The sequence below is a fragment of the Hemicordylus capensis genome, chromosome 12, assembly GCF_027244095.1.
Source record: "Hemicordylus capensis ecotype Gifberg chromosome 12, rHemCap1.1.pri, whole genome shotgun sequence".
NCBI lineage: Eukaryota > Metazoa > Chordata > Lepidosauria > Squamata > Cordylidae > Hemicordylus > Hemicordylus capensis.
The window spans coordinates 4,576,036-4,590,435 of NC_069668.1; the positions used below are offsets into that span (position 1 = coordinate 4,576,036).

General features: G+C 48.8%; 1 protein-coding gene across 2 annotated transcripts in view; it reads right to left on the reverse strand.

Moving 5' to 3' along the window:
* Positions 1-14,400, reverse strand: part of USP32 (ubiquitin specific peptidase 32) — a 145,382-nt gene that overhangs the window by 51,734 nt on the left and 79,248 nt on the right. For both annotated transcript variants that reach the window (XM_053275083.1, XM_053275082.1), the window contains exon 6: positions 617-748. In XM_053275083.1, coding sequence (XP_053131058.1) covers positions 617-748 — 132 coding nt within the window. The remainder of the gene's footprint in view (positions 1-616; positions 749-14,400) is intronic.

Genomic DNA, 14,400 nt, shown 5'->3' on the forward strand with positions numbered 1-14,400 from the left:
GTCTCCCCAGTCCTAGTCCAGCACTCTCACCACTGTACCACACTGGCTCTTATAGGGTTTATGTGCCCCCAAGAACTAGTGCCCTAGGCAGTGTTCCCTGAAGCAGAGATTCCCAGATGTTGTTGACTACAATTCCCAGAATCCTCAGCCAAAGGCCTTTGCAGGTGGGAATTCTGGGAGCTGTGGTCAACATCCTCTGGGAATCCCTCTTAAAGGGAACATGGGCCCTAGGTCTGCCTGGTGGGCAGGCCAGCCCCACACTGCCCTATGCAGCACCGTGACACTGTTCAAACACCTCTTGTCTTGTGGATCTGCTCGTCCATCATCGTCCACGCAGAACTTCTGAGATGGGACAGACAATAAGTGCCAAGAACAGAGACCGACATGACTGGCTGGAAGGACGTCGCCGCAGCCCCACCCAAAGACCAGTTGCAGGGGAGTCACAGCAGGAGAGAGGGCATGCCCTCAACTCCAGCCTGTGGCTTCCAGCAGCATCTGGTGGGCCACTGTGTGAAACAGGATGCTGGACTAGATGGGCCTTCTGGGTCCTGATCCGACAGGGCTGTTCTTATGTTTTTATGTTCAAAGACCAAGACCAGCCCTCGCGGTTCCATACCTTCGCCCAGCGATGAGTGAATGGGAGGAGACACCAGAGGGACAAACGTTTCCAGATCAAAGCGGCCTGTTCTTGATTGAGCCTTCAGAAGCCAATAGCGCTTTTCAAGATCAATGATATCTGATTCTTCCACTGTGTAAAAAAAGAGAGAGATGATCAAAGTCAGTGGGCTGAAAATGTGTTTTAAAACCAAGCATCGTAGGTCAGTGCAGAAGAGACAGATGCTTTGAACATGGCTGGCAAGTTAAACCAAGTTGCCCCAGAGTTTAGACCACCTTATGGTCAGAAGAGAGCCGGGCTAGAGGAAGGGCCTTGAGGAGACGCAACTTGGAGGTCAGAGCTGTTGGTGACTGACCGGGAGAGGGACCTTGGGGTGGTGGCAGATGGCTCTTGGTAAGTGTGTGGCAGCTGTGGAAAAGGCAGATTGCATTCTAGGGATCATCAGGAAGAGGAATGAAAATAAAACAGCTGGTATTATAATGCCTTTGTACAAACCGATGGCGTGGCCACATCTGGAGTACTGCGTACAGTTCTGGCCACCATATCTCAACAAGGATATTGTAGAACTGGGGAAGGTGCAGAAGAGGGCAACCCAGGTGATCAGGGGGCTAGAGCACCCTCCTTACGAGGCAAGGCTAGAACACCTTGGGCTGAAAAAAAGGCAACTGAGGGGAGACATGACAGAAGTTGATAAAATGGTGCATGCTGTAGAGAGAATGCAAAGGTAATTTTTTCTCCCTCTCTCACCAGTGGTCATTCCCATGAAACCGATTGCCAGGAAATGTGGGACTGACAAAGAAAGAACTTTTTCCACACAGCGCATAATTCATCTGTGGAATTCCCTGCTATGGGATGTGGTGATGGCCAGCCGCTTGGATGGTTTTAAAAGGAGCTAGACAAATTTATGGAGGACAGGTCTACTGATGGCTAATAGTCTTGATGGCTACAAGCAGCCTCCAGGCTCAGAGGCAGGCCGCCTCTGAATCCCAGGTGCAGGGGAGCCACAGCAGGAGAGGAGGCCTGCCTTCATCTCTTGTCTGTAGGCTTCCCAGAGGCATTGAGTGGGCCACTGTCGGGGAAAAGAATGCCATACTTGATAGGCCTTGGGCTTGATCGGATGTTCTCAGATGAGGGCTAAGTGAGAATCTCCCCACTGAAAACCTGACAAAATGGACATTTAGGCCCTGCAAAGTGGATGAAATGTGGCAGGTATATTTATACACCCACAGGATGTGCTACGCCAAAGATAAACCTAGGTGAAAATTGAAGATGGTAGAAGTGCAAACCCACACCTTCTGATGGGGTGCTAAAACCGGCATATGACACACAAACCTCAGCTGCTTCTGGAGAATCCAACGGAAAAGCCACAGAAATGGGGGAGCATTCAGCATGTGGAGGGGCTATGCCCTAAGTCAGGGGTCCTTGGCAGTGTTCCCTGAAAGAGGAATTCTTCCCAGCTGCTGTTGACTACAATGCCCAGCATCCCCAGCTGCTATGGCATTTGACTGGGGATGCTGAGAGTTGTTGTCAACAACATCTAAGGAACATCTGGCACTCAGAAGTTGGTGAACTACAACTCCCATCAGCCCCAGCCAAAAAGGGCTGAACGACCACTCTGGAAGAAGTCCAGAACAGAGCTTCTTCTTATGCCAACGCTGCGCCAGCTTCGGGGGGGTGGGGTGGGCGGCGGCGGCTTTGGAATGGGAAGCTTGGGGGAGGTTTCTAAAAATGAGCCGGGATTCCCAGTGCTGCTGGAGCAACGCAGGGAAGATGCACACTAACAGGGCCATTTTGAGAGAGCCCTGGTGGGGTGTGGGGCCTGGGGCAAATAAGTCCGTGCAGGGACAGCGAATTTTGGTGGTCATTGTAAGTGTGTGTGTGTGGGGGGGGGGTGCCTCCAAAGAGGAGGGTCCTCCCAGGCAGTCACCCTGCTTGCTCCACCCTGAGGACCGCCCTACATGCTGCAAAGGTCTTGCGATGTCTGAAAACACCCTCCCCCCGTGATGAGGCCACGTCCTGCGGCCGCTTTGTGATGAGGCGGCTTGCAATCGGAGAATCTGGCTGCTTTGTGCACCACGAAAGCATTTCCATCTTAATAAAATCAACTTGGTTAGCAGATACATCTGATGCATGTCCCACATGCCTAGCTGAACTACTGAACTTTTAACACAGCCCCCCACCCCACCCCAGGAAACTAATGCAAATGATTTGGAAGGCCAAGCGAAGACGGGCCCAAGAAAGCCCTCTCCCGAGCTGCATGTGTCCCCGTTAAAGATCTGGGAAAGTTACAGCCACCCTCGAGACAGGTGCTGATTAAGTGTTTCCCAAATATCCAGTAACAAAGCTGTCTATATTAAGCATCGCCATGTGTGATCTCATTTCCAGATGGTCCTGAGCCCTTAAATCCATGCCAGCTTTCTAATAGGATTACACTTCAGCTCTTTGGACCGGTGGCCAAAAAAGGAACAACAAAAACAAACACGCCTGCGAAGGGCTGCGCACCCAACGTGGGCAGTTGGCGCCCGCCTCCTCTCCGTTGCTGGAGGCAATGACAAATAAGGACGTGTACAAAGGTGTGAGGGCAGTGGTACCTTGGGGCAGTGGTACCCAACCAAGAGTGCAGTGCTCCCTGCAGCAGGGATTCCCAGATGTCGTTGACTACAACTCCCATCATCCTCAGTCAAAAGGCATGGCAGATGGGAGTGGTCGTCAACAACACCTGGGAATCCCTGTTACAAGGAATACTGCCCTGGGGGAACTTTTACAACTCGGGAGCCCTCCCACCTCCCCGATTCACTGATTCGGTGATGAGGACACACCACCGTCACCTCCTGGACTTGGCCATTACCGTCCGCTGGCTTACATCCCGATTAAGTGACTCCTGAGTAGTGCTCAGGAGAGCTTTTCGAAGTTTCCATACTCTCCCAGGGCAAGGAATCTCAACCTTTCATTAACAAGTATAACCCTTTCTGTCGGAAACCTTGGGAGCCAGGTATGCCACAGAGATTTTTAGTGCATGTAGATACACACATAAAGGAAAGGAGAGATTGTGCTGTGGAGTCAGTGTCGACTCCCGGCGCCCACAGAGCCCTGTGGTTGTCTTTGGTAGAATACAGGAAGGGTTGACCATTGCCTCCTCCCTCACAGTATGAGATGATGCCTTTTCAGCATCTTCCTATATCACTGCTGCCTGACAGAGGTGTTTCCCATATTCTGGGAAACACACCAGCGGGGATTTGAACCAACAGCCTCCTGCTCTCTAGCAGGTTGCTTCCCCACAGTCACACACACACACACACACACACACACACACACAACGGTTACGAGACAGACTATTTCAGTCACTGCCTTACATCCAGATTAAGTCACTCCTGAGTAGTGCTATTAAAACTAGCAGGCCAAGATTGCTCCTCTTGTTAATTTCAATGGGAGTACTTGCGAGTAACTTACAGGAAACCCCGCCATACGGCCATGGCTGCCCCAGGCTGTGGCCGCCACAACTGCTGAAAAGGTCTCTCGGTTCTCGCCTGGGGCCGTGTTGGGGTGAGCACAGCCCAATGGCGGTGGGATCACAGCAGTGAAGGTGGGGGGAAAGAACACTGCTGGGGGGGTAGAGAGGTGGAAAGCTCCTGAACAGTAGGCATCCATGACCCAGATGCTTTGCATGCCCTCGCACAATGGGGGCTTTGCCACCGACCACAACAATGGGGATTTCAGTAGTTTCCCGAGTACAGGTTGGCGCACAAGGCTAAAACGCCGTTGTCTTGGGCCCCCAGCATAGACGCTCCAGTGACTGTTGCGGGTATCTGTCTTATGTTTCTTTTTAGATTGTGAGCCCTTTGGGGACAGGGAGCTTATTTATTTATTATTTCTCTGTGTAAACCACTTTGAAAACTCTGGTTGAAAAGTGGTATATAAATATCTGTTGTCGTCGGACAACAGCTGAAAAGCTACTGAAGATCCCCCTGTATTTTGAGACAGCACAAGATGGTGCATATTTGAGGATGCAAAGTCCACAGAAATCAAGACCTAAATGTGAACAACAGGCACCAATCAGGACACTCTATTTAGCAATTTATTAATATCTTCTGGTATGTTATAAAAAGTTCTGTGAGTCATGTGAGATATGTCTAATTTAAGGTTTATGTAGAAAATATATGCTTTTTAGTTTTTTAGCGTTATTTTTAAATTTAACACATTTTTATACCAGCCCATATGCAAGTCCCTGGGCGGTTTACAATCTGAAAACACAACAATTAAAACTTTAACACAATTAGAATAGTTTAAGTCTTTATATAACAGGGGAGAGCAACTGGCCCTATCCATCCCCAGCACAGCATCCCTCCAGTGGCTGTTGCTCTCTTAGATTGAGAGCTCTCTGGGGACAAGGAGCCATTTTATTTATTTATATCTATGTAAACCGCTTTGGGAACTTTTTTTGAAAAGCGGTATATAAATATTCTTCTGTCTTCTAAAATACAGATGAATACTAGTTAAAAAAACCATTTAAAATGATAAACTGTTAATGTGGAAATTTAACATCAACAACCACCGAAGCAAATGAACACATTTAAGATTTCAATGTTAAAAGAAAGATGATGTGGCTTTGTAGGTTATATTTTACTTGACATTGCTTAAATTAGTTTTTTCAGTGTTACTTTCATTGCTTCTGTCAATATAAGCTTCAGGGGGGCAGGGGAAGGCAGTTTTATCTACATTTCTGTCGAGCAGAGATTGGGAAAAGCCAAGTAAAGAGCTGAAGTGTTCTCAAGCCATCATCTTCAGAATAATTTCTTTAAAATGGTGTGGAAAAATCTGCTCCTTTTCAGAGAATGCCAGTCAAATGGGCCCATTGTATCGACTCAAAAGTGTGCAGGAGAGATTAGGAGCTTTCTGCTAGGCATCAATTGCAACTAAGTGGAAAAGCACGTAGGCCCTATAACTCCAAGCTAGATATCAATCCCTTTCATATTCAAGTTACTGATTGTCATTTAAGCAGGTAGCCAAACAGCCCTGGCTGGTAGCTAGATTATTTTTTCACAGCTCTTGAATTGGGCAGGTCTTTTTTCATTTCAAATACATGGCCCTGGCACCCGTGGTTTTCCCTATCCGTTGTCAGGTCATGTGCACCTGAACTTGGTATAATCGGATCAAAAAGGGTTAAAATTTGTGTATCTGTGGTCCCTAGGAGGCTGGAAATGAACTCCAAGGTTCATTAAGCAGAGCCATTTTTTGGCTTACTTGGGGGGGGGAGAATTCCACTGTGATTTTTTTTGCGGAAAATTAACAAAATTGGGGGGTTTGGGGGCATCACTGGACAGCTGGAGACCTCTGGAACATGGTACAGCACTTTATTTCTCTTGATTGATTGACTTATTGATTGATTGAGTCCGTCAAGTCGGTGTCGACTCTTCGCGACCACACAGATAGATTCTCTCCAGGATGATCTGTCTTCAACCTGGCCTTTAATGTCTCTCAGTGGTGCTTTTTTCTTTGCTGGCCATATCAATCATTTCCTCTGGGCATTAAAGTCTGAAATTTTACCCTAATGGTAAAATTGGGGTTAGGGATAAAAGGATGGGTGAGAACACACAGAAAGGTGTAATGGCAACAATGCTATCACTTATTTCCTACTCTAGAGGGGTAGACGCTGCCAAAAACCATGACGAGCATTCCTCCCGAGAAGGTAACGAGGGCCAAAATTTGTGGGCCTGGCCCATGGCCTAAGAACTACAAAAGGCTCTGGCCTGTAAGCTGTCGGCCAACTGAGCCAGGTGAATCTGATTTGAACCCATCTTGTACATTCCGAAATGCTGCCCAGGTAGCATTTTTCACTCAGATTCAATGGTGGTTTTTAACACACGCAACAAGACCAAGCCCGTTTAATAGAGGATACATCTCCTCCTTGAAAATCACTTTATCGCAGGATTAAGAGAGAGGTCCGCTTCCAACAGGCATCGCATTAAGTCACCAACCCACATCTCAGCAGCATCTAAACGGAACATTTCCAAAACAGATACTTAACACTTATATTTATTACCGAGCTCCATCCCAGAGGCTCTGAGCAGATTGCAGTGACTATTTTTTAAACTAGTATTTGAGATTTGACATTTCCATCCACATATCAAAGCAAAATAGAACAAAGGCTGATTATGAAAGGGGGGGGATTCTAATTTAAACTCCACTTAGAAGCACAGGCTACACAATTCAACATGCACAGAAATGCCTATGTTCGCCAAGATCAATACAGCAATATCATTTTGCTGCTTTTAAGTGGGAGAGCATTTGGAGGGGTTACAATAAATTCAGAATTCGGCAACAGAAAGCAGCATCGCGGTAGCCAAGGGTTGAGCCACAAATGCCAGCTGGTTTCTACACTTTTCCATCCACTCCCCGAAGAAGAAGACTTGAGTCACATAAGCACCCCGGAAGAAATGCTTCCCTCCCACCGCTGGCGGATTGCAAGGACCGCCTCTCCCCACTGCTTGAAACGACCACTACCCCAATCTGGAAGCATGATTCCATGATTCCAGATACCGCATGATTCCACCCATGCCCGCCATCTTCCTTCCCATCCCGGAGAGATCCCTCCCCAGTATTACCCACCTAATGGGGAGATTCTCCTTGGCTCACAGCAGTAGCAGCATACCATATTTCCATCACTTTAACCATCCCCGGGCCTGTGCAGACGTTAGCAAAGAGAGGTCCCAAGCAAGCCCAGCCATGCACCCATGGCAGCGACTCCACCACATGGTGGAAGGGGTCTGCAGGCAACGAAGGGGCCGCCTGGTCTCCTCTGGAGCCCAGCCGGCCATGTGTCTCTCGCAAGCCACCCGTTAAAGGGATCTGAGGCAACCAGATCTGGCTAAGGTGACACATGGTGACCCAGCAGCTAAGAGGATCAGAAGGTGGAGAGAGGAAGATTAAGTCACAATGGGAGGGTTTTGCTTAGCGGCCAGGGAGTGGGTCGGCATATACTTTCCTCTCTCCCTTTCGATGTCAAGTGAAAGCTTATAGAGGAGCACCGTTGCTGTGAGTTCAGATTTATGGGCTGTCGGAGGCCCCCACAATCCCTTAATAGAGACATTTAAGGGGAAGGGGGGAGCCTAATGCTTCCTTGCAAATAGGTTGCAAGCCTGCCCAATTTTTACTAGGCTACCTGTTCATGTAGGCACACACCCCGCCTGCCGCCTTTCATTCTAAGGCCAGTGGTGGAAAACACAGGAAGCTGATTTATACCGAATCAGACCACTGGTCTATCTAGTTTAAGTGAACGGGGGAATAAGCTAGAGGGACTAATGGTCTGACTCGGTATAAGGAAGCTTCCTAAGGCTTGGCCTGGGGGGACCCGGGTTCAAATCCCCACTCCGCCACGAAGCTCACCCCAAGTAACACACTCTGCGCTTCAGGTTTGTTATGATGCCAAGATCAGGTGGGAGAGGGAAGGGAGAAAACCCCGAACTCTCTGGAGGAAGGGCAGGCCAGGAATGTGGGGAGTGATGGAATAAACGAGGTGCTGACCACCCCGCTGATGGAAGTCGCTGCCCCCAGGAGACCCCACACTCGTCCTTAAGTCGAAAGTTGTCACAGATATCACCTTCCAACCAGGCATCACCCACCTGCAACATGGAACTGTTTATATGTGACATCAGTGAGGCTTTAATCAGTATTCCCTGAATGGGATGATGGAGATGCCAGGGAGGGAACTTGGGACCTTCTGCATGCAAGCACGTGGTTGCTCTTCCCAGAGCGGCCCCATCCCCTAAGGGGGATATCTATAGGTGGCTGACCTGTAATGTTGGTTCTTCTAGTGGTCACTTGTCTTTCACACCGATGGGCTTTGCTTCTGCGCAGAGACCTCGCCGGACCCTAACAAACTCAATCTCCTGGTTTTGGCAGGAACCTCGCCCCCAGTTGCTATTTGCATCTGCACCTCTCCTCATCCCCTCAGTCATGGAGTCCGCTTTCCGTAGACCGCAGCGGGGAGGATGGGAGGGCGTGTAAAAAGACAGATGGCCACTAGAAGAACCAACGTTACAGGTTAGCAACTTTTAAAACCCATTGTCCCCAACATAGGAAAAAGGAGGACCTCAAGGCCTCGAAGCCCTGCCCCGTCCGGGAGCGGAGTGTTCCAGAAACAAGGGAGGGGGAGAAGGGGGAGGCTCCACCCCAAATAAAAATGCCAAGAAAAATATGCAACAACCCGAAACAAAAAGATAATAAGGCGTGAAGAGCAGTGCTCCCTCTAAGAGGGATTCCCAGATTTTGTGGACTACAACTCCCAGAATCCCCAGCTGCAATGGCTTTTGCGTAGGGATTCTGGGAGTTGAAGTCCACAACATCTGGGAACCCGTTAGAGGAAACATTGGTGGAGAGGAATAGCAGCAGAAACAACTAACCAAACTAAACTGAATAACGATACTTTCCGTTCTCGTTGCAGAACCCGGGATTCTACAACGTCTACTGAAGTGCGGACGATGAAGACTGAAGAGACAAGGAGAGGTACAGCTGCATATAGCGGCTGGGAGCGGGGTTTCCACCAAAAGCAGAAGATAAAAAGCACACTGGTGTACAAGACAGAGACCACATCAAAGAACTTGCAGTGCTTACAACTTCTCTCCCATCCACACACAACCCAGGATGGACCCTGCTTGGCAAAGTAGACAATTCAGGCTGGCTACCACAAGACCAGCTCTCCTCTCCAGTTCCTTGGCCTCGTCCACGATCAGCAAAAATTGAATCCATTATGTAAATAGGATACGGCACAGCATTCTATCTGCATAATTTATGCAGGTTTCAGGAGCCACAGAACCTGGGTTTTTAGCATGGAACACACTCAACCCACTAAAGAAACCTTTCCTTGTCCTTTTAGGTTAAAATGACTGCAAGCCTGAACAGAAGGAAATGCATCCGAAGTTCACTGCCCCACGGAAGTGGAGGTTTGGAGTTTGGTTTTTTTCTTAAAAGCAAAGTAATTCAAATCATGCAACTGCTGTGCTAACTTCCAATTGCAGCTAGGATGGGAGAATATTTATGGTTTAAATGAAATGGAACAATGTTTGATTAAAAGTGGCAAATGTGTGCAACTTGGTGTGACACTCAGAAATTCCTTTTGTAATTTTAGACTGGGGAAACATAATTAAAGTCATCTGCCATCCCACATAAATGTTATTTACAAGTGAAAAATTATAAATCTTGTTTTTTTTTTAATGTTCCCTCGATATCTTGGCTCATTAAGCAAATTTAAATGCTGCCACTGCGGCTTCACAGTAAATGCTTGCGGTCTTCTTTTTCTTCTTCCCCCTGAATCAAAGTTAATAACTTTTGCCTATTTTTAATCAGGGCGATTTTTCATGTCCTCGCCAACATTACTCAAAAACACGTCCAATAGAAAAGTCAGCGGGAAGCAGCTAAAATCCAAAGTCGGCACTCTCCAGCAGAGGGCGCTGTACGAACTTCATGCAACATGAATCCAATCTGAACAAACCAACCATCAAAATCCAAAATGCATCTCAGTCTCCATCAAATTGGCATTTGTGGAAAGAATGCCGATCAATTCACAAAAGCTCACCTAAAGCTTCTTAAACTTCAACCTCCTCTGAAAACTTCTCCAGAATCTTGGGAGACTAGTATAGAAAAGGTCCTGATCTAATAAGTTTGGACCAGGGGTTTCAAACCTTTGGTCCCCAGATGTTGAGACTACAACTCCCATCATTCCAAGACATTGTCCCTTTTAACTTGGGGGTCCAAGGTTCAGAAACCCCCAGCTTTGTCCCCTTTGAGAAGCAAGATCCACCCCGGACTGCAGTTGAATGGGAGACTAGAAGTGTGAGCACTGTAAGAGATTCCCCTCAGGGGATGGAGCCGCTTTGGGAAGGGCATCTGCATGTTTGCAAGCCGATAGGGCTGAGAGAGATTCCCGCCTGCAACCTTCAAGAAGCCACTGCCAGTCTGTGTAGACATTACTGAGCTAGATGGACCAATGGTCTGACTCAATATATTTATTTATTTATTTATTATTTATTTGATTTATATACCGCCCTTCCAAAATGGCTCAGGGCGGTTTACAATTAAAACAGTAAAAGCTAAAACAAGTTAAAAACAATATAGCCACAATTAACAATTTAAAAACATTTTAAAACAACAATTAAACAATTTACAGTAATTAAAAACCCCAAAATTGGGTTAGAATTTAAAAACCCTGGAAAGCCAAGCCAAAGAAATATGTTTTAAGGGCTCTCCTGAAGGCTAGTAGAGAATTCAAATTGCGGATTTCCGCAGGGAGCGCATTCCACAGCCCCGGAGCAGCCATAGAGAAGGCCCGCCTCCGAGTCGCCACCAGACGAGCTGGTGGTAACTGGAGACGGACCACCTCAGATGACCTTAATGTGCGGTGGGGATCACGCAGAAGAAGGCGCTCTCTAAGGTAAATTGGGCCTAAGCCATTCAGGGCTTTAAAGGTAATCACCAGCACTTTGTATTTTGCCCGGAAACATATCGGCAGCCAGTGCAATTGTTTCAAAATAGGTGTAATATGGTCTCTCCGGGTTACCCCAGAGACCAATCTGGCTGCCGCATTCTGAACTAATTGAAGTTTCCGAACTACGTACAAAGGCAGCCCCACGTAGAGCGCATTGCAATAGTCAAGCCGGGAGGTTACCAGATGGTGCACCACTGTTTTGAGGTCATCCTCCTCAAGGAATGGACGCAGCTGTCGAATCAGCCGAAGCTGATAGAAAGCACTCCTGGCCATGGCCTCCATCTGAGAAACCAGGGTGAGGCCTGGATCCAGGAGTACTCCCAAGCTGCGCACTTGCTCCTTCTGGGGGAGTGTAACCCCATCCAGCACAGGGAGTTCTAACTCACTCCTCAGATTCTGAGCCCCCACAATGAGCACCTCCATCTTGCTTGGATTCAGCTTCAATTTGTTCTCCCTCATCCAGCCCATTACTGCCTGTAGGCAGGCATTTAAAGAGTGAGTGCCATTTCCTGAAGATGAAAAGGAGAAGTAGATTTGGGTGTCATCGGCATACTGATAACACCCAGCACCAAATCTCCTGATGACCTCACCCAGCGGTTTCATGTAGATATTAAAAAGCATTGGTGACAGAATGGAGCCGTGAGGGACTCCATATAATAGCTCCTGCTTTGAGGAGCGACTGTCACCAAGCTCCACCATCTGGATCTACCTGAGAGATAGGAACGGAACCACTGCAAAGCAGTGCCCCCTATTCCCAACCCCTCCAGGCGACCCAGAAGGATACCATGGTCGATGGTATCGAACGCCGCTGAGAGATCCAAGAGGACCAACAGAGTCACACTCCCTCTGTCGATTCCCCGGTAAAGGTCATCCATCAGGCCGACCAAGGCCATCTCAACCCCATAGCCCGTTCTAAAGCCAGTTTGAAATGGGTCTAGATAATCAGTTTCCTCCAAAACTGCCTGGAGCTGGTTAGCCACCACCCTCTTGATTACCTTGCCCAGCCATGGGAGATTGGAGATTGGCCTATAACTATCCATCGCTGAGGGATCCAGGGTAGGCTTCTTAAGAAGAGGTCTAACTATTGCCTTCTTCAAACAAGGAGGCACCCTACCCTCCCCCAGCGATGCATTTATGATATTAACTAGGCCATCTCCAACAATCTCTCCGCTAGATCGAAGCAGCCAGGTCGGGCAAGGATCCAGAGAACAAGTGGTAGGCTGTACCGCTCCAAGCAGCTTGTCCACGTCATCAGGAGTCACAGATTGAAACTGATCCAACCTAACACTGCAAGAGGGATTGCTGGATACCTCCCTCACAGACCCCGCAGAAATAGTGGAGTCCAAGTTGGCCCGAATACAGGAGATTTTTTTTGCAAAGAACCCACTAAAGGCGTCACAGCAGAGTGTCTCCGGGAGCTGATTTGGGGCAGAAGGAGCAGAGATTATACTCCTTACCACCCGGGATAACTCTGCCGTACGTGAGCCCGCAGACGCAAGGCGCGCTGACCAGAAACGCTTTTTTGCTGCGCGCACTGCCATTACATAGGTCTCCAAGTGGGTTCTATGCTGCATCCTGTCAGATTTGAGCCGAGTTCTCCTCCACTTGCGTTCCAGTCGCCTACCAAGCTGCTTCATCCCCCGCAACTCCTCCGTGTACCAGGGGGCCATCTTAGAAGCAGGCCTGGAGGGACGCTTAGGAGCGATACTATCTACTGCCCTGGTGAGTTCTCTATTCCATATTCCCACCAGGGCATCGACAGAATCACCGGCCGCACCAACATCAAAACCCCCCAGGGCCTTTTGGAAACCTACTGGGTCCAGCAGCCTTTTTGGGCAGACCATCCTAATTGGTCAATCACCCCTGCAGGGGTGGATTGTGACCATGATACCAACCTTAACCAGGTAGTGATCCATCCATGACAATGGGGTAACCACCGGATTCCCCACCCACGGAGCACCCCCCTGATCCGAACAGAAGACCAAATCCAGTGTGTGGCCGGCAACATGAGTTGGTTCAAAAATTAATTGGGATAGGCCCATAGTTGTCATGGCCACTATGAACTCCTGAGCTGCACCAGACAAGCCAATCCCAAAGTGGATATTGAAGTCCCCCAGCACCAAAAGCCTGGGGGACTCCAACACCAACTCCGCGACCAACTCCGTCAGCTCAGTTAGGGAGTCAGTTGGGCAGCGGGGTGAGCGGTACACCAACAGAATCCCCAATCTATCCCTAGTTCCCAGCTTCAAAAATACACACTCAATATAGTTCAACTGTCTCACAGGGGCCCTGGTAAGGGAGATAGTATTTTTATGGACCACAGCCACTCCACCCCCCCGCCCACTTCCCCTAACCTGCTCCACAACAGAGTAACCTGGAGGGAGAAGCTGAGCCCACACTGGGCCACTCACTTCCCCCAACCAGGTCTCAGTTATACATGCTAGGTCAGCTCCCTCATCCATGATTAGATCATGAACAATTTCGGTCTTATTTTGAACCGACCTGGCATTACAAAGGAGCAAGGTCAGGCTCTGTGGGTAGTTGGTGCTGCTCCCCAAGGCCTGAGAGTTGTCAGAACAGTTGGAAGTAGAAACAGTTACTAAATTACTAATTTCTCTTCCCCTGTAACGGCCAGCTGTTCTGCCAGCGCCAATTCTTCTATTCCCCACCACTACAGCAATAGCTGCCCCAAGGCTGCCAGGCGCACCCCCTGCATCATCCTCCTCCCCAGGAGAGCCCAAACACATCTCAACAACTAGGGCTGGCACAACTCAGGGCAATAAAAACAGCACATGTCCAAAAAAACTCCACCCAACCACAAAAGAACCATCCCCCAGCCCTCAGTCCCACCCCCGAAGGCCCGGCCCCAAAGGCCGGCCCCCTTTGGCGGCCGGCTTTGGCGGCCGCCTACAGGCAGGCTGCCGGCCACACCGTCGGCCACGCCACCAGCGTGGCTTCAGCAATATTTATAGGTCTTAAAGCTTCCCAGCAGCCCCCTCTGCCACAAAGGACTGCTGGCCGACACAGGAGTTGGTTGTCAGGCTATTTTGAAGACAGCAAGCTGGCAGGCAACTCCTAGTCAGGGCAAGATGGTAACAGAAGCCCAGAGGGGCCAGATGTAAAATCTGAGCGGTGGAGGGAAGGAGGGGGGAAGGGAGGAACCAGCAGCCAGACCCTCAAACCTTTCTCCTCGTCCTCTATATATGGCAGCTTCCTATGAAGAGCAGAGCCTTGCCTGCGAATATTAATGGATTAGGAACAATTTCTGTTCATCCTTAAGTATCACAATGAGAAACATAGGTAG